Below are 26,934 nucleotides of genomic sequence, written 5' to 3'. Positions count from 1 at the left end.
TCATCACAACCCAAGTTCTGGCTTCAGCCAGAAAGCACCTAAGAGATGGAGAACAAATCCTTCATTTAAAAGTCAAGGGACATTGGGCCTGTGAGGTAAAGCAACCAAGATCAAATAGCTGCACAGGGGCAGCATCAGGCCTTCAGAGTTCTGGGTTCTTTTCAGCTTCTTTGAAAGGTGGAACAATTGCCCTGAGTTTCATTTCTGCCGCTCACTGCCAATCTTGTTTCTGATCACTTGCCTTTGGCCCAGGACTGAGAGCCTTACTCTCTCCATTGTTCATCTGCCACAAAGACGCCTGACCGGTCTGTGTGTGGAAAAGTAAAAGCCAGTGCAATATGGGGCATTCCTACTTTGCTCCTACCAAGGCCTAAGTCACAGCTCAGGGGACGATGGTCAGCAAATTGGTCCAACCAGAGCTTAAATAAGGTAAAGCAGCAGTAGTGCTCCCAGGCCTGGCCAGCCATCCTCAGCGCTCCTACTAGCACCGACCCATGCCCCCACCCCCACTCCTCACTCTGCCAGGGCCCTGGCCTAACACCTCCTCTAGAGCCCATAAAACGGCACTCTCAGAGATTTTAGGCTGAGCATAAACTTTACTTCTCCCAGTCCAAACCGTTTTTTTGTTTTGTTTTTTGTTTTACCTCCTAGGGCCCTAAAGCACACTTATTTTTGGCCCAAGAGCCTCTGAAAACATAATAAAGAGAACACCTGCCCTCCTCAGAACAGGCTACCCAAAAAAATGGCTCGGAGAGTGCATATAATGCCTCTTTCTGGCCCATGTGTGCTGTGTGATTTATTCTAGCCTGACAATACCCTACACATCAACTCCTTGCAGGCACCACTCTCAGTTAAAAAAACAAAATCCCCTCTAGACCCTCCACAGAGGAAACAGGCCAGGTGTGAGCAAGGCAGACCTTTCTTTAGGTTTAAGAATGCTAAGAGGTGGTTCCTCCCTGTTGCATAAAAATGAAAATATCTCTGAATGCTTCTAGGATCCAGAAGCCAGTGCAGCATCTGTGAACTGAGGCCAGTAGGCCAGGGACGTGGGGGAGGAATTTAAGGAGGGGCGCTGTGGAGAAACCTGGCTTACCTTTGGTTAGTGCCGCAGGGGTCATATCAGACATGTCCACACGGAAGAGCAGGTATTGCTGAGCTTGAATGAGGAGCCCTGGGAAGTCTCTCTCCACAGAAGCAAACTGTTCAATCTTGTTTTTCACAGATGCAAGGACCTGTCAAAAACAGCATTACTGATGTTAATGCCTCACCATGAAATTCCACTCCCAGTTATCAATATATCTTGCAGGTACCACCCTCATTATGGGAACTATTATGATGTTAGACATTTGTTCATTTTTAACTGCCTGGGTGTTCTGCGTAGGGCACCGTCAAAACATCAAACTAAATGAAGCTCTACAGTTTGTCTAGAATAAACTACACAGTGAGCTTAATAGGACAGGGAAGGAAAGCAAATGAATTAGAGCAAAGGAATTTTTGAAAAACAAAATAAAGAGAAAGAGATGCCCTGCAAATTAGCACCCACAAAATCAACAGGTGTGGATGTGGGTTCAGCTAACATACCTGATAGAGAGAGCGGACGCTTGGCTGGAAGACCATGTTGGTGTTGAGCAGAAAGGAGCGCAGGAGTGGCTGGGGGTAGCTGGCTAGCTGAGTAATGATCCCGATAAGCAGCAAATTAACATGTAAAGAGTTCTCCAGCATGTTCTCCAGCTTTGACAGGACTACGCTGATGAATGGGCCTGCAGGAAGAACACAAGGCTTCAGGGCTGGCTGGGCTCACAGGGATGCCTTTCCCTGACAATTGCAGAACCATCGGTGCCACATCTCCCAAACCACCACGGGCCCACAGGTGCAAGCCAGACACAGCAAATATGGCCGCGTTTTCTCCTGCCTCAAGACCAAAATGGAAAACAAACCACCATGGCAAAAAGAAAACAGAAAAATAGGCATGGCTACTGACATTTTCACTCCATGAGCAGTTTTGATACTTATTAAAATTATCACAGATCTCGAAAAAAAAAAACAAATAATTTAACTTTTTAAAATTAAAATATGCTTTTCTACATCATTCCTGTATTTCTTGGGGCTGCCAATGCTTAAAACATGACAGCCATCATCTCATGATGCACGGACTGTATGGACGGTAGGGTTTCATGTAAGCACCAGAGGTCATTAAAAGTCTTAGTAATGAAAAATTCTCTGTAAAGAACACCAAAAACGCACAAACTATGTTTATCAAATAGCAACACTGTGAACAGGGGTTGCCTACCCTGAACAAGCACACTGAGAAAAATTTGGTTTTGTCAAGTGTCGTAATGTGGAACAATAAAAAAAAATAGGTGAGAGGTGGAGGAGCCCCTGCTTATAATCTTAGTAGCCTTAGCAACTCGGTAACCACACCTGAATTTTCAGAGGAGAGAGAAAAGGGTGTCAGTTTTGGGAGATACAGTTCGGCATGTCATAGATTTCTTAAAAAATAAAATCCGTATGACTACAAAAGCAGTCATTTTAAAAAAGCAGTTAAAAAATTAGTCATACAAAAGCGGTCCATTAAGAAAAAACAGGCAAAAAGAAGTTTCTGCTACTTTGGGTCACTAGAAAATTAATATGCTTTGAGTTCATTGAGGGCAGGGAAAACCAAAAATAAATCTGGCATTAATAAACTTACTTGAAGATACTTTAAATTTTTACCATAAAAGTGTTCTGTTAAACACAATCAATGAGAATTTTGCATTTCCCTTGGTGGAGCTATTGATGATGCTACTAAACCATGGCATGTTTACAACGAAAGCACACATCCCTTGATATATAAGCCATGCCTTATGAAGATGTCACCAACATTAATACGAATTTAACAGAAACATACTTCATCACAAGATGCTTCATTCAGAAGCCCTGGTAGCATAAGAGAGTAAAACCCTTTGCAAGGAACAGAAGCTCTGTGTGTGGAATGGGAACACCAAACCGAAACCTTTACCACACAGGGGAGGAACAGGGTAACTGCAATATCCCTGTCTCCAGAAACACTAAGGATGTCTCTAAGGGATCTCAACACGAGGCACCATCCCCTCATGTGTGGCATTTAGCCTCAACTTCCCCATCCTTGGGACGGGAGGCAGAGGTCTTTAGTCACTTTCCATGACATAAGAGGTCAATGAACTCTTCAGATAGAGACTCTTTGGAGATGCTTAACAAACAACTGGGAGACTTGCCAAACACATTTGGAAACTCTGGATAGGGACCCCAGTTTGAAAGCAACTAATGGTTTTCCCATAAAGAACCCCAGAAATGTCAATGGCAACTCTTAAGGCATCGCAACACAATTCGGCCTTCAAGGTAGATCTAGAGGGGGAAGGCTGCTGTCCTCAGCTTCCTCTCACCTGCTCCCCTGCAGTCCCTGGCTTAGCATCTATTTCCTTCCAGATGGAGCAAAAGCAGGTGAATTAAGACATACTTAGGTGGGCAGAGTCTTCTGTAAAACATATGACCATAAAATGATCCTTCAACTTCTCTTCCCCAGTCCCAGACTGTGCCTTCCCCAGTCCCAGACTGTGCTTGGCCTACAAACTCTAAACTGCTGACCATGCAGTGACCAGGGGGGACCATCCACAGGACATCACTACTATAAGGGGTGAGGTGGGGGGGCACATGAGCTTGAATCCCATGCCCTGTGGAGAGGAAGATCATGTCATCATTGACCTAGGTGAATGATGGAATATCATTAGGTCAAGGCCAGTAGACTGTAATGATACAAATGGAGTCCACTTTGACATTATAATTAGCATCTGCTAATGAAATGACTCATCACTCCTTGGGCATGTGCAATTAAAAATGTATTAAAACTTTCAAATTCCTACTTTATTCTTAGTTTCTAGCACTAAAAAAAAAAAACCCTGCTTAACAAAAAATGTGAGGGGGATCTGGTAAGCAGCTGAAAATCAAAAGGCTCAGCACAATTCAGGAAGCCGCAGGTGTTTCTGGAGGACAGCAGTTTTATTTTCTTCCCACATCTCCTAAGAGGACAGATAGACTCCCCGCCTCACAAAGTATTACATTCTTCAAAATCACTGAGACTCTCTCCACTGCCCCTCCTGTCATCCACTCACTGCTCTCCCGTTCCCCTGTCTCCATCGAGCCTGCACCCTCTTCCTGCACTTCCCCTGTCCAAGAATGGAGCGGCCATTGATTCTGTGCCTCCCTCGGCAAATTCTACCCTGGACATATCTCTGATGTGGACCTGAAGCTCCACCTCCCCTGCTCCACTGCCTCAGGTCAGTCTCATTTCCGGTCTGGACTCCAGCAACAGCATTTCTATGTTAATAGAGATTTAATTTAATTATTACTGAAAACATTTATTAATAACATCCTACCTGCCAGGCAATGTGCTAAGCACTTTTCATGTATCAACTCACTCAAGATTCAAAACAACCCTAGGAAGTATATTTATTATTTATCCCCATTTAAAGAGGAGGCAGAATGCTAAGTGAACCCAGCTTGTGAATAATAGAATTTTAATTCATACCACCTGTTCCAGTGCTCTTACCCAATGCATTATCTTGCCTGCCAAGGAGACAGAGGGAGAGGGAGAGAGAGAGAGAGAGAGAGAGACAGACAGACACACACACAGAGAGAGACCTAGTATTTTTAACAATACACCCTAGAGACCACACCTCGTGTCAACACATACAGAGCTGTCTCATCTCAGGACCACAAAGTATTAGATTGCTAGGGTATTGCACAAGCAAGTCAGTCTCCTACTGGTGGGCATTTGGGTTGTTTCCAGTCTTTTCCTATTCTAAGCAATGCTGCAATGAACATCCCTGTATGTACACCTTAGCACACAGTGTGAATACAGCTCTGAGGACATTCCTAGAAACAGAATTACTAGATAAAAGCACTGGCGCATTCTGAATTCTGACATGGCAATAAGGGTGTCTCACTTGTTTTTCCTGGCACCAACCTCTCCCCACTCCAGTGCTCTCCCCACACTCCTACCAAAGCTGGCCTTTTCAGATCCAGTCACATCATTCCTCAACTTTAAACTCCAGGGCCTTCTTCAGTGCCAGGGCACAAGGTTTCCATTCCTCGGCTTGGCCCAAAGGCTCTCCATAAGCTGGCACCAACCAAGCTTTCTGCCCTTCTCTCCCACCTCCCCACCCAATGCGGTCATACCCCACAGGCTGGCAGGCTCTTCAGTCTCCTCCTGGTGTCCCCTCTGCCTGGACTATCATTCTCACCTGCTTTCACCTGGGGACTCCCCTGCACTGTCCATGCCCCTCCTCTGTGAGGCCATTCCCACTCCCCTCACTGGGTTCCCACTGGTCTTGGCATATGAAAACTAATCATGCATTTCCCACTAAGAGAGTACACTTCTTTGTTGGGGTCTCCTCTAAAAGTCTGTGAATTCCTTTAATGTTGTGTCCTTATTTCCTAGCATAGAACCTGCCAAACATCAGGGGATCAATAAAAGATTGCTGAACACATGAATAAATAAAATTAGACAAATGGAATGCTTTGATTTTGCTGGGAAGTGAACTCATTTCAGTAGAAATCAGATGCCCTGGAGAGAAGAAGTTAAGCCTAATGCTACAGAAAACACTCAGAAGTTTGGAAACTATAAAGCACACATACATGGAAAGAGAGATGTTTCCTAAAGCTGTGTATAAGGTTCAAAAGAGGAAAAAGGAAGGTTTTAGTGACAATTACCTGTATGTATCAAAGAGCTTGCAGTATGTTTTGTCAGTTCTCAGGTGTATTATATGTAAAATATTGATGTTATTTAATAAGGTGTTGGATTAGCTTTTTTTTTTCCTTGCCCTGAGCTATACTTTCTTTCCTCTATTTACACATTTCCCAGGAATGAAGCTCCTCTGTAAGAAAGCTGCCATTCTAAAGAATAATCTTCATGGCCATGGGTAGCCCAGATGTCCTATGAGAAGGCAAGCTGTGACATGCTAAGTTACTGCTGCCCTTTTCCCTTCAAGTGAACTCTTCCAACTCCCCCTTCCCTGTCCCCCTTATCAACTGGGAAAAGCGGGATTATCTAATCCATTTTACTTATGATTGACTGACTGATTGAATTTTAATTAAAACTCATTCAGACTGAAATGTTATCTCAACTAGAACCGCAAGCCTTTAATTGTGGAATTAAAAGCTTTCTTCCTGTATATACAAATCTTCAGGCATCAGTAAATAGATGAATAAATACTGGAGGAGGAGGCTGGAAGAGCTCCTTGAAATCACATAAGCCTACTTGGCTGGCTGGACCAGAAGGCAATCTGTTTTCATCTATTTTGGGTTACTCCAAGAGGTAGGAGCACAGTCCCTCCTCACCAGGCTTCTCCTGGGTGCTACGTGTCATAAAATGAATAATGACCTCCCAGTATCTCATTCAGTCCTCACAGGAGCAAATGGAGGGCCTGGGATGCTAAGGCCACATGCTGCTAAATGCTAGAGCCAGGACTCAATCCCTGGCCTGGTCCAAGGCCACTGTCACCCTCCATTGCTACTATCTTCCAGCCCCTCTCCTTGCTACCTGAACACCATCCAGTGGTCCCACCCTGGCCTTCCCTGAGCTTAGTGAGCCCTCTCATCTATGGTGATTTTCTCTGCACCATGATTTGTAAATGCAGATTTTGTTGGCTAATATTTAATGATGTTTTCTATCATAATTCCTCACCCTAATCTGCCTATCTTTAAGTCCTATCCTATCCCTTTACCTCTTGCAAGATTTCTACCTGTGGCTGGTGGTGCATCATTGAACATACCCACTCTTTCAAAGAGCTATTAGTTGACGTGGGTCCACTCCACTTATTTTTGGATAAAGATTTTGTGATTCTCTGAAATGAGCTCCCAGGCAAAGGCACAGCTAACCCCAATGCCTCTGATGTGTGCACAGCTACTGTCACCCAACACGGACTCTGAGCACCTATTCTGTGCTCTGTTCACTCTTCTAGTGCTAGGGAAAGAGCTCCACCCTCACAGAGCATACATTCTACTGGGGGAGACAGTCATTTGTTAAAAATAAATGTAAATAAGTGCTAAGGAGAAAAATAAGTTAGTTATGCTAGAATAAATGAAGTCATTAAATAAGTCTGGATTCTTGTGTGGTTTAATCAGCTCTACTGTTTTAACACTGACATATCAAAAGAAGTTACTAAGTAATAAAATCTAACCTCTAGCTTGAGAAATAAATAAGATAATCATTGCAAGAATGGCAAAATAAAAATAAAGCCACCCCTCTTTGGTCTTTACAAAAATATTTGCAGCCCTCTGTTAGACAAACCGATAATATCCCTTACCTTTTCCTACCTTCCTTTCCTGTTCCAATACATACAAGTACTTTCGAAAGCAGAAACCACAAAGCAATTTAAGATGGTCACCTGTGAATGGGGTGCTTTGAGTCCTCACGGGATGGCGACTGGCAAAGGCAGCCTCATCTCTCCCCACAAATGGGGAAGGCACAGTCTCTACAGCAGGCATCTCCGCTATAAAAGAGTCAAAGTCATCCTCCTCATCTTCTAGCTCCTTCTTCCCCTCCTTCTCCTTTTCTCCTTTACTCTCTTCCTTCCCTTCTTCCTCCTTAGTGAGAAGCAAGGGATCAGGTGTGGGGTAATTCTGTTCCATCAAGCCCTCGGCGCCGGAATCCAGCTCTTTAATGATTTGGTCATACTGGGCAATGAGATCCTCGCTCTCCGGGTGGGCGGCTGTCAGGTTAGAGCTGTGCTCTGCCTCAGGGGCAGGGGATGCTAACTCTGAGTTGGATTCTGGGGCTGCTTCAGGTTCCCTCTCTTGCTTTGGCTCCTTGGGCTCACTGTGAAACGGGTCTGAATTGTGCCTATTGCACTCCTCCTCTGAATCTGTCTCTGGCTGGGTGCTGAGGAGGGGGCCGTTGTTGATGGGGACACTCTGAACTTCAGCCTGGGCTTCAGCTGGTGGCCTAGCAGCTTCCTCCTGAGAATCCTTCATGTCCTCGGAGTCCTTCTCAGCACACAGCCTGTACACCATCACGTCATCCTGAAAGTCCGACTCTTCTATGTAGGACCCTTTGAAGAGCAGGAGGGCATTCTTCTTCATCTCCTGGATGTGTTTGGGGGGATCAATGGGTGCCGGGGGGCCTGAAACCTCCAGATCATCATAAGGCCCTGGGGAGCCCACGTCAGCCCCTGAGGAGATTCCAGTGTCATAGCTGTCATCCCATTCCAGCTCTGTCTGGCTCTTGTCCTTTCTGGGAGCCAGCTGAGGTCCTGTCTTCCTGGGGAGTTGTTGCGGGAGCCCGAACACAGGGCAGGCCGAGCTCACACTGCCCTCCTCCATCAGACTCTGGAGAAACGTCTCAGGGTCAGGGGAGTCGCCATCATACAGGGCGGACCAGACACGGCAGTCCCTCATGCAGTGGAGGATGTTGGTGTGGGCCTCCCACAGGTACTGCAGGTAGCTGATGTCCAGGGCTTTCCCATACTCCACAATGCAGGCTGACTGGGAGAACGCTTCAGGGAATGGCCGCTCCACAGGCCCTGCACAGGAGGCAGAGGCTGGTTAGAACAAGGGAGGTATGGGGACAAAGGTAGTGGATGGGGTGGTGACCCATTCGGGCTAAGACTGTGTCTTGCCAGCTACTTTGGGTCTAATTATATCTGATTAAAATGACCTCTGAATAATATGGTTAGATTGTAAGAAGGAAAGATTAATAATAGAAACTCTACCCTCACAGAAGATAGAAAACCAACATAGCCAGTCAGATAGTGGCTATAGCCGATGGAAATCTATTATCTGGTACGAGTCATTAGAGAAAGAAGAGCTGATGATCGCAATCTCTCAGGTTGTTGAGAGGGTTAAATTAGGTAATACACCTGATATAGTACCTGCCACAGAGTAATAACCTTAAAGTTTTTTACTTTGAATCTAAAGCGGAAGGCTGGTAATCCATGAATCTGAGAACCAGACTTTTTGTAGAAAAATCCTGGGTTTTTAGAAGAGCCTATTAACTCATTCTGTCTTCCTGGGGACTATCAGGGATGTTGATATTATCAAATGGTCTCTTAGAGTAAAATCATATTCACTACAAAAGTCATTTTAACCTAAGAATGCTGCTTATGTTACCATGACTGCCTTTGATGTTAAAAGTTCCAACTTCACTACTGAAATAGCTGCGAAAATATCTTACTATGAGTTTACATTTTCCCTCAAGAGAAAAAAACTGAGGGAAAAATATATAGTCTATCATTTCTTAAACATCTAGTAGGCTGCAGGTGCTTTATCAATGCTATCTGAGTTAGTTCTCCCAATGATCCTATATGGTAGATATTATTTTCTCCATTTTCAGATAAAGAAATTGAGGCTCAGAGATGAAAGAACACCCAACCCAAATTGTGGAAGAGCCACAGTTCAAGCACAGGCAATTTCACACCAACCTCCATTCTTACGTCAGTGCCACATCTTTGCAAGCCTCACGTCTCTTCATGCTCTAAATCTCTACCAGACTGGGTCAGAATTGAGCTTTTAAGGATACCCATTTCCAGGGCATTAGGGTAGACATAATTCATATTTTATAGCTCTACTGCTAAGCTAAAACGTTAGTGTTTCTCTCTTATCTATGTTATGTAAAAAGACATCAAATACTACTACTGGCAGTATTTATTGCGCACTTACTACATGCGAGGCAGTCTTCTAAGAGCTTTACATGTCTTCACTTGCTTTCGTGAGAATAGCCCTTTGAAGTAGGTACTATTTTACAGATAAGAAAAAAAGTTTAGAAAACTTAAGTAATTTGCCCAAGAAAGTAGTCGAACAAAGACATAGAACCAAGATGCAGAACCTAAGTCTTGGCTCTGCTACTTTCTTAGGCAAATTATTTACCCCGGACAGTAATTACTCTGGCTAGCTAGCTAGCTATTTCACCACCCATCCATTAGGGCATTTATCTGCTGTAAGGCAACCTCAGAGGCAGGAAAGTGGAAAGAACACGGAATCTGATACCAGAGAACCTACTTAGCTGTATAACCACGAACAAGACAATTCCTCTCTCTGAGTTTGTTTATTCATCTGTAAAATGGGAATACTACCTTCTTCAAAGCATTAAAAGTGATCACACCGGGAGAGAAGTTGGCAAGTTATGGAGAATCATAGGTTTAACTTGAATTTTGAATTCTGAGGCAAGGTTAGCCACAGAATCATTCTTGAAAAAACTTTCATAGTAAATTTAGAAAGACACCAATTTTTAAATATGTTTTAAAAAATAACTTTTAGGTATGAAAATATAAGATATCCATACTAATTTGCCTAATAGGAAAATATAATTAAATTACATAAATTGCTGATTTCCATGCATCTTTATATAAAGACCAAGAATCCGTAAGACAACCTTAATTTCTACAAATTACATTAATATCAAACATACTGACATTTTCTTAGTCAAGTAACCCAGCTTTTAAATATACTTTACCTAAGAAAATTATAGCTGGGTGGACAGAATGACATTGTTGGGGTGGATATCAGAATATAAACTGGAAACACTTGACTCAACACCAGGACTGGGCATTTCCTAGTGGTCACAGGACACGCAGAATGTTCCTGAATTGAAACAGCCATATGACCATCAAAGATATACAAATGCTCCCTTGCTCTAGCTGCCTACCAGAGGGCCAAGGTTGACAGAGATGGCCATTTCAGTTTTGCTTGTATGAGGTGAACTGTAGCTGGCAAATAGCACCGAGTATCATAACCCCTGTAAAGTATTTATGGCAGCCTTCCTCATTAGGTCAATCAAATGCATGCAATTTTGCTGTCATATCACAAATTTCAAGTTTTATAGTGATATATAATAATATGTAAATCCTTATGACAGATTTCTATAAGTGGCTCATTTTAGAAATTAAAATAAGGGCTGATTCTGTCTCAGCAATAGCCATCTCCACACCTCTCACCCCCATCTTGTTTCCGAAGACATGCTAGCACACGTTTTCACATTTTGACTCTGAGGATCCCACTAGAAAGTCTACGTAAAATAAAGATCTGGCAACAGAACGTAACGTCTGGGCACGTCAATGAACACTGATTACAACGTGTCCATAACTCCTTACAAAGCAGAAAAGGATCCTAACTAGTCATTCATAAGAGAAATGGGACCCACCACATAATTCCCTGTCTACCCAAAGGGACACATATCCCAAGGCGAGATGGAACTGGCATCCTTTTGTTTAAAGATCATCACTAGTGAGTTCCTACCTGAAGTGTCATGCATACACTTTGACCAGAGAATATAATCCCTCTCTTGGTTCCCCAGCGTCAGAGTGATCCCGCTGGAGCAGCAGACAGGAGTCAAGGCGAGAAGCTTGGCCGCAGAAACAGAGTAACAGTCTCTCTCCTTCACAGCCCACCTCTGACTCAGCATCATGTGATTGCAGGGGATCAGATACCTAGAATGACAAAAAGAACAAGCGTTTGGTCTCTGCAGTGTCTTGAACCTTTACTGGGACTAACTAAACCATAACCGGGACTCCTTGTGGCCAGGGGCAGACTCATCCTCTCTCAGCTCTCAATTGATCATCTCACCAGCCACCAGGGTTCACTCCCTAGCTTAATTTCTTCTGAAAGAACAACCTCTTTGCAAAGCACTTAATGGTCTTTATAATTCAATCTCCAGGAACTTCTTCATCTCTTAAACGATCCCTCTTCAAACTCCATGCCTTTGTGCCCACTGTCACCTTTACCTGGCCTGTGCTTTCCCCTTTTCTCTGCCTGACCAATGCCTTTCATTCTACAAAGTCCAGCTTCAGTGTCACCTTCTTTGAGAGGGAGCTAATCCCTCCCTCCACTATGCTCACGGGCCTCTATTAAGCACTATTATCTTGTATCACAATTACTTCAGTCTACCTCCTGAATATAATGTGCTACCACAGCAAGGAGCTGCTTCAGTCATTTCTCTTATAATCCCAGAAACTCTGGCTCATTGCAGGCACTGAATGGCAGCAGCAAACAACCACTCCATAGTGTAAACCTTTTCTTATGTTCTTACGTGTGGCCAGGAGAAAATATAATGGAAAATGACTCACTGAGGATCACTGGGCCCCATTTCACACAATACACTTTTGGTTGGTGATCAAAAGCATCTTAGTATCATTTTGAACCTGGGGACAAGAAAACCTGAGCAACCATTTCTGACACACCTGGAGCACATCAGTGGGCTTCATGGCTAGAATAAAGTGTGTTTAAATGACTTACTTTCTTAACAGGGAAAAAAAACATACTGCTTATTTAAACAAAAATGGAGCAAATGGGATAAAGAACTTATAGCCAGAGCCAAGCATCACATATGTGTGCAGGAGCCAATTGCAGATGAGCCTAAGCCCTTATGTGAATGATCACAACCTTTCAATCAGCCAGAGTGTTTTTGCTTCTTTATTTGGCATTTGAGAAAGAAGCCGTGCAGAGAAAAACAAGCTAAGATTAAGGTTTTTGTAAAAAAAAAGATAAAAATTACGACTTTCAGGACATGCCTTCAGGCCTGTAAACATTCAACCATCTCCCATACCTCCTGTTGATCCAAATGAGGAAAACCTAAGTTGATATTCACAACTGATCCACTGCAAGAGCCAGAGTCAGAGAGGGAAGAAAGATTCCATTCTCTGTGTGGTACTTGATGCTGAAGGTTTTAATAATACTTTCCAGGTATGATATAGCAAACTTGCCACTTAACCTTCAGTTTTCAGAAAAAGCAAACCATCTAGGTAAGGCGGTCCTCATCCCCTCCTCCTACTGTCTCCATGGGCAGATATATATTTTGAACCTGCTGTCAGTAAGAACCAGACACACCCTGCAGGTCTGATGTGGTGGCATCTGTTTTCATAAGCGCAGTTTCATGAAAGTAGAAGGTTACAAGGACAAAAAGGAAAGTATGGAACAGGGGGCAAGACTGTTCTGTTTCTTGGCTTAGTTTTGGGGACTTTAGCAATGAGGAAAAATGAATGCTGCAGGCAGAAAATAAAGGAGCTCTTTTCCACAAGGATATCTGTGAGTAGAGATGCTCTGGTAACCAGAAATAACACAGGAGAGAGAAGCTTTCTCGCACCTCTGTGTGAACCCCCAGCTGTGAACAAAGCATAGCTGGACCCCAGTGGGCACCCAGAGAAGGCAATGCTGCTCTAGCACCACAGGAGGGCGCCAGGGTGCACAGCAGGAACAGGGGCAGCAGGCTGAGGGGTGGGAAGGGAAGGCAGCAGCAACAAAAGGGATCAGAGCAGGAGAGAGGACCATGGCTGATGCTGCTGTGGCAACCGTGGTGGGAGATTTGTTCATGCATATACGTAAGACTCCTTATTTGGGGGTGGGGTACAGTGCCTCATGCCTGCAATCACAGCATTTTGGGAAGCTAAGGTGGGAGGACTGCTTGAGGCCGAGAGTTCAAAACCAGCCTGAGCAACACAGCAAGATCCTGTTTCTATAAAACATAGAAGAGTTAGCCGGGTGTAGTGGTGTGTACTTGTAGTCCCAGCTAGTTGGGAGGCTGAGGTGGGAGGATCACTTGAACCCAGGACACAGAGGCTACAGTGTGCTATGACTACACCACTGTACTCCAGCCTGGGGGACAGAGTGAGAGCCTGTCTCTAAAAAACAAAAACAGATAAACAAAAAAGATTTCTCACTTGGTGATCCCTAGAAGTGATGAGTGATACTTTTTGTGTTAGGTGGGGGGTTTGGGGGTGGGTCCAAGGTTTTCTATGAGGTGGCTGGGGTGAGAGCTGGGAAAATCTGTCCTGTAGCCATTGATGTGAACTCTTCCTATAGGCTGGTGAGGCCTAGAGAAATTCGGATTACGCAGGATTTATGGTATCCTTATTTTGGTCATTAATTATTTAAGAAATAAACTGCTTCAATGCTTTTATATACTGCTGGAACAGCAATGACTGCTTACAGCTCAAACTAAGCATATTTCATGATTTAAGTTGATATTCATAGATTTTTATTCTTTGTTTGAAGTATTAAAAATGGAACACTGGATCAAAGCTAATAAAGCTATTTATCAAATATCACCAGTGGGTAGCTTGAAACTATATTAGAATAAAGACTTATTGGGAATTTGCAACTTTACAAACACATGCTTTCAGTAGAAACTAAAAATTTTCTTCTGAATAAATCAAATCAAGGGAGATCCCCTATTGGTTGAAAGAGAGTCTACGAAACTGGAAATGGGGAGTCTATTCAAATGAATAGCCCGCCAGTATTCCAAATGGTGGTTCTCAGAGGTTATTATGTTAAGTGGAATAAGCCAGGCACAAAAAGACAAATATCACATGTTCTCACTCATACGCGGGAGCTACAAAGTGAATCTCATGGAAGTAAAGAGTAGAATGGTGGTTACAGAGGCTAGGAAGGGAAGGGGGAAGAAGTTAGTTAAGGGGTACAAAAATACAGCTAGATAGAGTGCTAGTATTTAATAGTACAGTAGAGAAATTACAGTTGACAATAATTTATTGTATATTTCAAAATAGCTAGAAGAAAATAATTGTAATGTACCCAACACAAAGAAATGATAAATGCTTGACATGATAGATATCCTAATGATCCCGATTTGATTATTACACAGTGCACGCATGCATCAAAATATCATGTGCACCCCAAAAATATGTGCAACTATTATACATCAATTTTCAAAAGAAAAGAAAAAAAGAAAAAAAGCAGTGGTTCTGCTGTATCTTTAGAATGAAGGATCATCCCAGAAGAAAGAATAGAAAAACAGACTGTGCTCCTCTGTCTCTGTCTTTTCATCACTCAGGAAAAGATTAGAAATAGAATGAATGCCAGAATATCCCCACATTTCAAATATTAAAATGAATTGGCTGTCAATAGCAGAAAAATCACTTATGAATTTAGTATAGGTATTTATCATCAAACTATCTTTTCATTTATACTATATTTTGTTTGAGAATTTAAATTCATGAAACTATAAAAATAATCAGAGACTAATAAATATCTGACTTCAAAGGTCCAGATTTTGCAAAGCCATCCCCCAACACAGAAGGAAAAAAAGAAAAATATATATATAATATATAAATAAAATATGTATCACATATATCATACATATTGTCCAAAATATGATATCATATGATATATATCATACATATTGTCCAAAATATGATATATGATATATATATATCATACATATTGTCCTCCCTGATTTTCACTATTTCCCCAACCCTTTATAACCCTGGGCCTGTTTCTTATTTTCTTGGATATCGGTCATTAAATTAAACCATCATCACTTCTAAAATAATTCTGTGACAATCAATTGATAACAAAGCATACATATTGCCCTATGCTACACTGACCATAAACACAAGCAAAACAAGGCAGTGAAATACGATGAGCTAAGTGAAGTGCTTCTTCTGGGATGATAACCCCAACAATGCACCAACAGACAAAAATCTACAAAGCAATGTTAGTGAATTCAAAAAGATCATTTGTGATTCAAAGAAGTTCTGGCCATATTTCTCCTATTCATTTTCCCCTAGGCTGGCAGGCTTTACAAGGTTTTTCTTGTTGTTGTTGTTGTTGTTTTCCTTTCCTCCAAACCCCTAGCTCCTATGCAAGATGAAAATGTTCCTGAAGTATACACACAGCTTCTCTTCAGGCAAAACAACCTCTATCTGAACACAACAGGCAAGGCAGTTCATAAACCTGACAATGGACCAGTACTTCTGAAAAAAACTCTCTAACAAGAATATTCAGAAATAGCATTCAATGTATTAAGCAATTAAATTTTGTCTCAACTGGGAGGTTCCAGGCACATGGCAGAGATTTGTTACCTCACTGCTTGTCAGCATTTCCTGCCTGCCTTTGGCCTATCATATGTCATATCCGTGGAGGTGGACAATTTCTCCTTGGTTTTCTGCTCACTAAAATATCCTGTCTTTGGGGGTACCTTATTTCAACTTACTTTTCTGATATTTCACCAAATGAAAGAAACTATTATCCATTACAAATGGATCATCATTTTGAAATGTTGGTATTTATGAGTATTTGGGTTGTAATAAAAATTGACATATAGTCATTATTTATTTATCACACAACAAATACCTTCATTAAACGCAGTCACATAATCTTCACAGCTCTACTGCCTCTCAGATCTGCAAGTTTATCATGTATATTCAAATGACTGCAGTGGCAGCAACAAACAAAAAGGATAGATTATAAATCTATTTTTTATATCCCTTAAAATAATGTTTAAATGACTTGAAGAATAAAGATTTTTTTATTGGCTTTGCTTTTTGCACAGATTCTAAATCTGAAAAGAATTATTTCCATTAGTTTAAAATGTCCTTTCTAGAAAATTCCCTCCCTTAAAATGTGTGTTATACTTTATAGCAGGGGTGTCTAATTTTTTGGCTTCCCTGGGCCACACTGGAAGAATTGTCTTGGGCCACACATAAAATACACTAGCACTAATGATAGCTAAAAGAAAAAAAAATTGCAAAAAAATCTCATAATGTTTTAAGAATGTTTACAAATTTGCGTTGGGCCCCATTCAAAGCTGTCCTGGGCCACATGCGGCCCGCAGGCCACAGGTTACACAACCTTGCTTTACAGCATTTCAAAACATTTTCACAAACATCACCACAGTTGATCCTCCCAATAATCTTATGAGGTGGCATACTCCAAAACCAAAACATGCTGAGTCACATCAGCAGTGCAGAAGAAGGATACCAGGAGCCAGTGGTTTCTTGCATGCCTATTATGTGCCCAACTGACTTCTGTGTATGTCCTCTCAGTTTCTCTCCTGGTGGAATCCCTCAAGCAGCACAGCAGAATTAGAAACAGAGGAAGTATTCAATTAAGAGCAACTATATTATTATTATTATCACTATCATCCTCACTAAAGAAACATGGGCCCAGAGAGTCTAGGACCAGGCAGTCAAGCCCATCTCCTAACGTCAGGTCTGGCATTTTTTTTTTTCATTATTCCATTCAGAACTTGTGATAACATAACATTCAGGCACTTTCCTGGTATATTTGTCCTCACCCACCCTAGAAATGACTATCCCTGACTTGAACATTTATGTATTTCAACCATGAGCTGATCTCTTCATCTTTATAAGGGGCAAGTCTGGGTCTCCAGAAAAGCCATTACCGATGCCATCTCTGAGGACACTTTTGTAACACAACAAACACCACTATATGAGCAGTAAAAGGGTGATCAGCACTCACCTTCTAAAGGCCATTGAACAGCCAGCAAGCAAGAGCTTCCATCACCTAGACTAAATCTGACTTGGTGACCCAGAGCTGGGAGGCTCTGCACCTCCAGATCAAGGCCAGGCTTCCAAGTACACTGAAAAAGACAGCTGGTTTTCCTACCATCAAAGAAGCAGTATTTAAGAATTTAACATTTAAATACCATCAGGCTTTACCCACTTTGGAGTAAAAGCCTGGTTTTTTTGGCACTAAAAACGGCTTTGCCAAGTTGTTCTGGATTTCATTCAGGCCTTGCTAATGCATTCTGTCATATATTAGTAGAGGCTTGATGAGGAGCTAACATAATCCTTTTAGGACAGATAACTAATGTTCTACCCAGACTACCCAGGGTGTTTCTTTAAGATTGGATTTGTTTTCTGCTAATCCTTAAGATTAGCTACTGATGACCTAATCTAAAACTGTAAAAAGTTCAAAAGCTCTTTTAAACTTGAAAAACTAATAGGTGATACTCTCCTGACAATTCTGTAAGGCCCTCCACAATAGGCCACCACCAGCTTTTTCAGACTCATTTTGTAATCACTCTCTTTTGCAAGATGTTATGCCTGCACGGCATCACTCCTCAAAGTGGTTCTCAAACTTAGCAGTGCATCAGAATCCCCTGGAATTTGTTAAAACATGGCTTGCTGGGCCCTAACCCCAGAGTTTCTGATTCAGTAGGTCCGAGAGGAGACCAAGAATTTGCATTTCTAACTAGTTTCCAGCATCACACTTTGACACCCCTGGCTTTTCCAGAGCTACCTATTTGGAAATGCTAGTGCATCCACCTGGAATGTCTTCTTCTCAGTAACCTCTACTCAAATCATGTCAAAACCCCAATGTGGACTAGGGGAAGACCAGGTCTCCTCCCTCTTCCCCCACTCTCAGCTCCACCCACCCTTATTCCCCAGGACTGGTCAAATGAAGGGTCAGGAAGTCCACTAAGGAAGGAGGAGCAGGGAGTACATGCTGGAGGACCCTGGTAGTCCCACTTTTTCGTTTTAGCTTCCACACCACCAGAAGAGCACGTAAGAGCACAAACCCTCGCAACTTGGAGCTCCTCTCAGCCCTAGCCCTTCGCTCCTCTCTCAGCTTTGGGGCCACATTCTCTCTGGGTCCGCTTCTTGCAGTGTTGGGGTAGGGTTTCACCAGAGTAGTCAACTCCAAGATTCAGGATCTGGGTTTACCAAAAGAAGGAAAGACGTACACCATGGTCTAACCAGGAGCTTCTAGAGTTCTGTGCAGAGATTCGGGGCTAAATCATGAGCTAATAAGAAAGCATCATTGCTTTCCTTCACAAAAACAGATGCTTCTCAAAGCGTTCCAGAGAAGAAGAGGGATTGCTGGGCCAAGGCAAGATTTGGTGTTCCTGAGTCCCCTATTAAACTGCCAAATGAATGTCTTCTTAATAGCTGTGCACTTTGACTCCTAATACTCGTCCTCAAATCCCAGCCACTTCACAAAACCTTTCCCACCTGTACTTCTGTCCAAAGGACAAACCTTTGCTACCTTTCAGTTCACAGCAAATACTCATCAAATTTTTACTGAATTTAACTGAAATATACTCACAGATCAGAGAGTACACTGTGTGTACCATTATCAAAGCAAAAATCAAAGAAATTATATATCAAAAGCACTTTATATTTGGAACACTTGCTTTTAATAGCAAAAGTCCCCTATAAATGCACTTCTGGAGAAAGACATTCAGCCACAGACCAGAATAGCTTTTATAATACTTCTGAACATTTTCAAGCATTCTATCTATAATTTCCAGGAGCATATTTACAATATAATGCATATGGCCCTCTAAAAACTTTTAATAGTACAAATAAAATTAACCTTGGGAAACAATGCAAAAAATAAATTAATGTTCGTGATAATTTTCTTCCTTAGACGCTTGGCCCCTTTTTAGCTTATACGACCAAAGTAATATAAAGTATATAAATAACATAAAGTATATGAATATAAAGTAATATAAAGTATAAAGTGAATTTTTCTTTAAAGGAAACAAAAAAGGCAACTCACCTTAGAACTAGCTGTAGCATCACATCTTCACAATGTAAACCAATGAGAGTTCTGAATAATGCTAGGGACACCACACAAAGCTGGGAAGCAAAAGACACACATTCTAGTTCAGATGTTGGAACAATAACTCTACTCCCCACAGATGGTAAATAAATCAGAATTACAAAACAAAATGGCCTCTTTTTTTTTTTAGCAGTTTTGATAAAAAGCATGCTGCTGCCAGGGAGAATGTGTATTCAGGATATCAATTCTCCTATAGGATTTGATTAGAAAGCCAGTGTCTGGAATTATGCCACTGTGCAGAATTATCTTCCTACAAAAATGTCTGGGCTCATATTTCCAACTTTTAAAGATCCAGACAGATAAACATTCTACCTACAATTCTCCAATTCTCTCTCTCTCTCTCACATACACACACACACACACACACACACAAAATCTCCTATTTAGGTAATTTGTTTTCCTGAGTTATTTTCAAATATGCCATTAGTTATTTACAAGACAGGGCTCGCAGAAAATTGCATATAACCTAGCCAAGTCTCCCTTCAGAGTTCTCAGCCTCAAGCTCAGCTCCTCTCTTGGCTTTGGGGCATTTTCCTTGGTTCCATTTCCCATTGTGCTGAGGGTGAGATAATGTTCTTTTCTAAAAAGTTATTTAAAAAAACAAGAATTCTATCAATCACTGATTTCTAAAAAGAGAAGGTAAACTGCCAAATAGGGGAGATACCCAAAGGTGTATTGTAAAATCTTTGTACCCTTCTGAGAGTAAGCTTTTAACAATCATACTGGCCCATTTAAGTAATTTTAAGCTCTCATTCTTTGTACAGGAGAATAAATGCTAGTCAGTCTTCTAGGCAGGTTGGGCTTAAAATCTGGCCAATGAAATCCACAACAATGCTGTAAAGAAAGAGCTGTCCTTAGCCTAACCCAAAACATCTCTTATCCTCAGGGCAGGTCATATACTTGTCGTGAGCTAGAAGCAACATACTCTGTTCCCATTCCAAGTCTTTGCACATGCGGTTCCATTAAATGCAATGCCTTTTCCTGACTCCCCCACGGGCTAACTCCTATCTATTCTCAAAGTCTTAGCTTAGGCATCACCTCCCTTAAGAAATCTTTCTGTTCTGTCTCACAATATTACCATCCAACACCTCCTTTCCCCAGCTCAGTTAGGTTTCCTTCTTATCCATTGCCACGGTAACCCCTGCAAATCACTGTTAATTTATCAGATTGCATAGTAACCCCTACCGCTCACTGTTAAGGGTGAGCAGCAGGTGTATTTGTCTTTTTATTATTGAGTTGTAGGAGTTGTTTATTCTGTGTACAAGTATCTTATCAGATATATGATTTGCAAAACTTTCCTACCATTCTGTGAATTGTCTTTTCAAGTTCCTGCTGTTGTCCCTTGAAGGCAAAAGTTTTTAATTTTGATAATTTCCAATTTATCAATTTTTTCATTTGTTGTTGTTCATGCTTTTGGTGTCATATCTAAGAAAACACGGTTAAGGCTACAAGGATTTACTCCTATGATTTCTTCTAAGAGTTTTATAGTTTTAGCTCTTACATTTAGGTCTTTGGTCCATTTTGAGTTAATTTTTGTATATGGCATGAGGTGTGGATTCAGCCTTATTATTTTGTACATGGATATCCAATCGTCTCAGTACCATTTGTTAAAAAGACTATTCTTTCTCCCACTGAGTGGTCTTGAAATCTTGTTGAAAACTAATTGACCATGGATATATGAGTTTATTTCTGGATTTTCAATTCTGTTCCACTGGTCTGTATGTCTATCCTGCACCACACTGCTTTGATTACTGTAGCTTTGTAGAAAGTTTTGAAACCAGGTACGGTGAGTCCTCCAACTTGTTTCTTCAAGTTTGTTTTGACTATTCTGGGTCCACTGCATTTCCATATGAATTTTAGAGTCAGCGTATCTATTTCAACAAATAGGCCAGATAGGAGTTTTATAGAAAAGCACTGAAACTGTAGATCGATTTGTGGAGTATTCCTATATTAACAATATTAAGTCTTCTGGTCTATGAACATTGGGTGTTTTCCCTTTTATTTAGGTCTTCTTTAATTTAAACAATGTTTTATAGTTTTTGCAGCACAAGTTTTGCACTTCTTTTGTAAAAATTTATTCATATTTTATTCTTTTGATGTTATTGTAAATTGATTTTTGTACATTAATCTTGTATCTGCAACCTTACTAGACTCATTCATTCTAACAATTTTAGTGCATTCCTTAGTTTTTTACATACAAGAGCATGTCATCTACAAATACTGATTATTTTACTTTTAATATAAATGTGTTTATTTCATTTTCTTATTTAATTGCCCTGGCTAGAACTAAGTACCATCTTGAATAGAATTGAGGAGAGAAGATATCTTATCTTCTTCCTTATCTTAGTGAAAAACATTCTTCATTATTAAGTATAATGTTAGCTCTGACTTTTTCATAGATGCCCTTCATCAGATTGCTAGGAAGTTCCCCTCTATTTCTAGTTTGTTGAGTATGCTGTTGATAATCATGATGTTTTCCTTTATCTTGATACGATGTATTATATTAATTGATTTTCAGACTTTAAACCAGCTTTACAATCCTAGTTTGATATATCCCACTTGATCATAGTGTATAATCCTTTCTATTTATTCTAGATTTCATTTGCTAGTGTTTTATTGAGAATTGGGGAGCCCATATTCATAGTAGATGTTAGTGTAGAGTTTTCCTGTGGTGTCTTTGTTTAGTTTTGGAATCAGAATAACACTGGCTTCATAGAATGAGTTGAGATGTATTTCCTCCTCTTCTAATTTTTGAAAGAGTCTGTGAAGAATTTGTATTAATTATTCATTTCTTAAATTGATAAAGAACACATAACATAAAATTTAACATCTTAATGATTTTTAAGCATATAAATCACTAGTGGTAACTATATTCACATTGTTGTGCAACAGATCTCTAAAACATTTACATTTTGCAAAACTGAAACTCAGTAACCACCGAACAACTCCCCATTTTCCCTACCACCCAGCTCCTGGAAACCATCATTTTACCCTCTGTTTCTTTAAGTTTGACTATTTTAGATCTCTTACATGAGTGGAATCCTACAGTTTGTCTTTTTGTGACTGGCTTACTTCACTTCGCATAATACCCTCAAAGATCATCCATGTTGTAGCATATAACAAGATTTCCTTTTTTTTTTTAAGGTTGAATAACATTCCATTCCATTGTATATATATAACATACTCTCTTATCCATTCATCCATCAATGGACAATCTAGGTTGCTTCAACCTCTTGGCTATTGTGAATGATGCTGCAATGAACATGGGTGTACAAATATCTGTTCAAGATCGTACTTTAAATTCTTTTAGATATATACCCAGAAGTGGGATTGCTGGATAATGTACTAATCCTATGTTTAATTTCTTGAGAAATCTCCATGCTGTTTTCCATAATAGCTGCACCACTTTACATTCCCATAAACAAGACACAAAGTTTCCAGTATTTCCACATTCTCACCAACACTAACTTTTTCTGTTTTTTGGATAGTGGCCACCCTAATGAATATGAGATAATATCTCACTGTGGTTTTGATTTGTACTTCTCTGATCTTTTCATATGTTTTTTGGTCCTTTGTAAGTCTTCTTCATAGAAATATTCACGTACTTTGTTTATTTTTAAGTTAGATTATTTGGGTTTTTGGTTGGTGGTGAGTTACAGAACTTTTTATATATTCTGGATACTACCCCCTATCAGATATATGACTCATAAATATTTTCTCCCATTCTGTAGGTTGCCCTTTCATCTCGTTTTGATATGCCTAAGTTGTTAAGTTTGATGTACTCCCATCTGTCTTATTTTTCCCTACGCTTCTGGTGTCATATCCAAGAAATTATTACAAAATCCATTGCTGTGAAGTTTTCCTCCACGTTTTCTTCTAGGAGTTTTGTAGTTTCAGATCTCATGTTTAGGTCTTTGATACATTTTGAGTTAATTTTTTTATATGGTGTAAAGTAAGGGTTCAACTTCATTCTTTTGCATGTGGATATCCAGTTTTACCATTACCATTTGTTGATGAAACCGTCCTTTCCTATTGTGTAGTCTTGGCACCCTTGTCAAAGATCATTTGACCATAATACAACGGTTCATTTCTGTTTCATTCTGTTTCCTATTCTGTTTCATTGCTCTTTACGCTAGTCCCACACTGTTTTTTATTACTATAGCTTTGTAATATGTTTTAAGGAAATGTGAGCTCTCCAACTTTTTCCTTCTTTTTCAATATTATTTCAGCTATTCAGGGTCCCTTGAGATTTCATACAAATTTTGGGATTTTTTTTCTATTTCTGCCCAAAAAATGCCATTGGGATTTTGTTACAAATTGCATGGAATCTGTAGATTGCTTTTGAGTAATATGGCCATTTTAATGAAAATAAGTTTTTCAATCCATGAACACGGAATGTCTTTCTATTTGTTCTTCTTTCATTTCTTTCAATGTTTTATAGTTTTCAGTGCACAAGTCTTTCACCTCCTCAGTTAAGTTTATTCCTAAGTATTTTATTCTTTTTGATGCTATTATAAAGAACTTTTTAAAATTTCCTTTTCGAATTGTTCATAGTTAATATATAGAAATTACTTATGTGCGTTGACTTTGTATCCTGTAACTTTACTGAACTCGCCTGTTAGTTCTAACAGTTTTTTGGTGACATCTTTAGGGTTTTCTATATATATGATTATGTTGTCTACAAACAGACACAATTTAACTTCTTTCTATCCAATTTAAATGCCTTCTATTTCTTTCTCTTACCTAATTGCTCTGGCTAGGACCTCTAAGTGGGCATCCTTGCCTTGTTCCTGATTTCAGAGAAAAAGCTTTTAGTCTTTCACCATTGAGTAAGATGTTAGCTGCGGGCTTTTCATATAAGGCCTTTAATATGTTGTAGTTGTTTCTTTATATTTCTAGTTTGTTGAGTGCTTTTATCATGAAAGGGTGTGGAATTTGTCAAGCGCTTTTTCTGTATCAATTGAGATGACGCTGTGGGTTTTGTCCTTCATTCTGTTAATGTGGTATATTACACTGACTGACTTTCATATGGTGAAGCATCATTGCATTCTAGGAATAAGTCACACTTTGTCATGTTATACAATCCTTACCATGTGCTGTTTAATGCTTTTTGCTAGTATTTTGTTAAAGATTTTTGCATCAACAGTCATCAGGGATACTGGCCTTTAGTTTTCTTGAAGTATCTTTGTCTAGTTTTTGTATTAGGGCAACACTGGCCTCATAAAATTAGTTTGAAAATGTTCCTGGATCTTCAGGTTTTTAGGAGTTCAAGGAGGACTGATGTTAATTCTTCTTTACATGTTTGGTAGACCACTAGAGTGAAGCCATCTGGTCCTGGGTTTTTCTTTAAGATTTTTCAATTATCATTACAGCTTTGATCTCCTTACTTGAGGCACGTATGTTCAGATTTTTTTTTTATTTCTTCATGATTCAGCCTTGATAGGCTATATGTTTCTAAGAATGTATCTAGGTCTTCTAGGTCATCCAGTTCCTTGATGTATAATTGTTTGTGGTATGCTCTTTTTTATTTCTGTGGCATAAGGTGTAATGTCGCCTCTCTCATTTCTGATTTTAGTTATTTGAGTCATCTCTCTTTTTTCTTAGTTAATCGAGCTAATGGTCAATCAATATTGTTGCTGTTGTTTTAAAAAACCAAGTCTTGGTTTCATTGGTTTTTCTATTCTTTATTTCATTGATTTTTGCTCTGATCTTTATCATTTCCTTCCTTCTGCTAACTTTGAGTTTAGTTCATTCTTCTTTGTCTAGTTCCTGAAGATGTATAGTTAGGTTGTTGCTTCAAGATTTTCTTTTTTAACCTAAGTGTTTACAGCTATAAAATTCCCTCTTAGTACTGCTTTCACTGCACCTCATAAGTTTGGGTATATTGTGTTTTCATTTTCACTTGTCTCCAGATATTTTCTAAATTCCCTTGTGATTTCTTCTTTGGCCCAAGAATGTGTTGTTTAATTTGTATGTATTCATAATTTTTTCCACTTTTCCTTCTGCTATTTATTTCTAGTTTCATTCCATTGCAGTTAGAAAAAAATTATTTGTGTGCTTTCAATTTTTGTAAATGTGTTAAACTTTGTTTTGTGACCTAACAAGTGGTCTATCCTGGAGAATGTTCCATGTGCCCTTGAGGAGAACGTATATCCTGCCATTGCTGGGTGGAGTATTTGGTATATGTCTGTCAGGTCCAATTGGTTTACAGTGTTGTTCAAATCCTGTTTCCTTCTTTATCTTCTGTCTGATATTTTTATCCACTATTTAAGTAGGGCATTGAAGTCTCCTACTATTATTGTGCAGCTGTCTATTTCTCTCTGTAATTCTGTCAATGTTTGCTTCATACATTTGGGAACTCTGATGTTACATGCATATATATATATATATATATATATATATATATACACATATATACACATATATATAAATATATATATACACACATATATATAATTTTTACATGCATGTATTATATATATTTATATCTTACTAGTGAATTGACCCTTTTATCATTACATAATGTCATTCCTTATCTCGTGTCCTTTTTTGTCTCTTTATCTTAAAGTCTAATTTTTAAATATAAGTAAAACCACCTCTGCTTTCTTTTAGTTACCATTTGCATAGGATATATTTTTCCATCTTTTGACTTTCAGCTTATGCACGTTCTTAGATCGAAAGTGAGTGTCTTTTAGACAGTATATGCTTGGATCTTGTTTTTAATCTATTTAGCCAGTTTATATCTTTTGACTGGAGTGTTTAATCCATCCACATTTAAAATAATTACTGAGGTGGAAGGACTTACTATTTCCATTTTGTTGTTTTCTGTGTGTCTTACAGCTACTTTATTCCTCTTTTCCCAATAAGCAGACAGAACATAAGAAGTAATGTGAAGCAAGCAATTCACTCTTTTCTTTCCCTCACAAAGTAAAAGTCAGTAGTTGGAGTTTTCTCTGGATCTTGCCACACTGTGTTGGGGAGGGGACATGGTTAGAGCAGGTAATAATGCCACCAATTTTCCTGCACACTTCAATATGTCTCTTCTTGGCTTTGTGCTACAACCTCTTAACTGGTGTTCTTACAAAGTTTCTGAAGTTCTTACAAAGGCAGTTTGATCATAAATTTTTGTTAAGTGGGTTTCTCTGTGAGGGAATAAGGGCCTGGGTCTTCCTATTCCACCATTTTGCTGACATCGCTTTTTAACTAGTGCCTAAATGTTTGATAGAATTCACCAGTGAGGCCATCTGGGTCTGGGCTTTTCTTTGTGAGTAGTTCTTTTAATTTCTATTTTAATCTTATTTTGATATAAATTTATTTAGATCTTCCATTTCATAAGTTTGTGTCTTTCTAGAATTTGTCTATTTCATCTAAGTCATCCTTTGGCATATAGTTGCTCATGGTCCTAATTGTTTTTATTTCTGTAAGGTTGATAGTAATATCCTCCTCTTTCATTTCTCATTTTAGTAATTTGAGACTTCCCTCTTTTTTTCTCAGCCTAGCTAAAGGTTTGTGAATCTTGTCAAAGAACCAACTTTTTATTTCACCTATTTTCTCCATTTTTTAAATTTTCTATTTCATTAATTTCTGCTCTAATCTTTATTG

The 26,934-nt window shown here is 39.7% G+C and overlaps 1 protein-coding gene across 3 annotated transcripts in view; it reads right to left on the bottom strand.

Moving 5' to 3' along the window:
* Nucleotides 1-26,934, bottom strand: part of FHIP1A (FHF complex subunit HOOK interacting protein 1A) — a 252,070-nt gene that overhangs the window by 5,624 nt on the left and 219,512 nt on the right. For all 3 annotated transcript variants that reach the window (XM_019025602.4, XM_055385535.2, XM_055385532.2), the window contains 5 exons: nucleotides 19,270-19,349; nucleotides 11,248-11,438; nucleotides 7,404-8,537; nucleotides 1,582-1,760; nucleotides 1,094-1,232 (listed from right to left, as the gene is read on the bottom strand). In XM_019025602.4, coding sequence (XP_018881147.2) covers nucleotides 1,094-1,232; nucleotides 1,582-1,760; nucleotides 7,404-8,537; nucleotides 11,248-11,438; nucleotides 19,270-19,349 — 1,723 coding nt within the window. The remainder of the gene's footprint in view (nucleotides 1-1,093; nucleotides 1,233-1,581; nucleotides 1,761-7,403; nucleotides 8,538-11,247; nucleotides 11,439-19,269; nucleotides 19,350-26,934) is intronic.

This window comes from Gorilla gorilla, chromosome 3 (assembly GCF_029281585.2).
Source record: "Gorilla gorilla gorilla isolate KB3781 chromosome 3, NHGRI_mGorGor1-v2.1_pri, whole genome shotgun sequence".
Taxonomy (NCBI): Eukaryota; Metazoa; Chordata; class Mammalia; order Primates; family Hominidae; genus Gorilla; species Gorilla gorilla.
The sequence above is the reverse complement of the archived record's forward strand: the minus strand, read 5'-3'. Positions and strand labels throughout refer to the sequence as shown.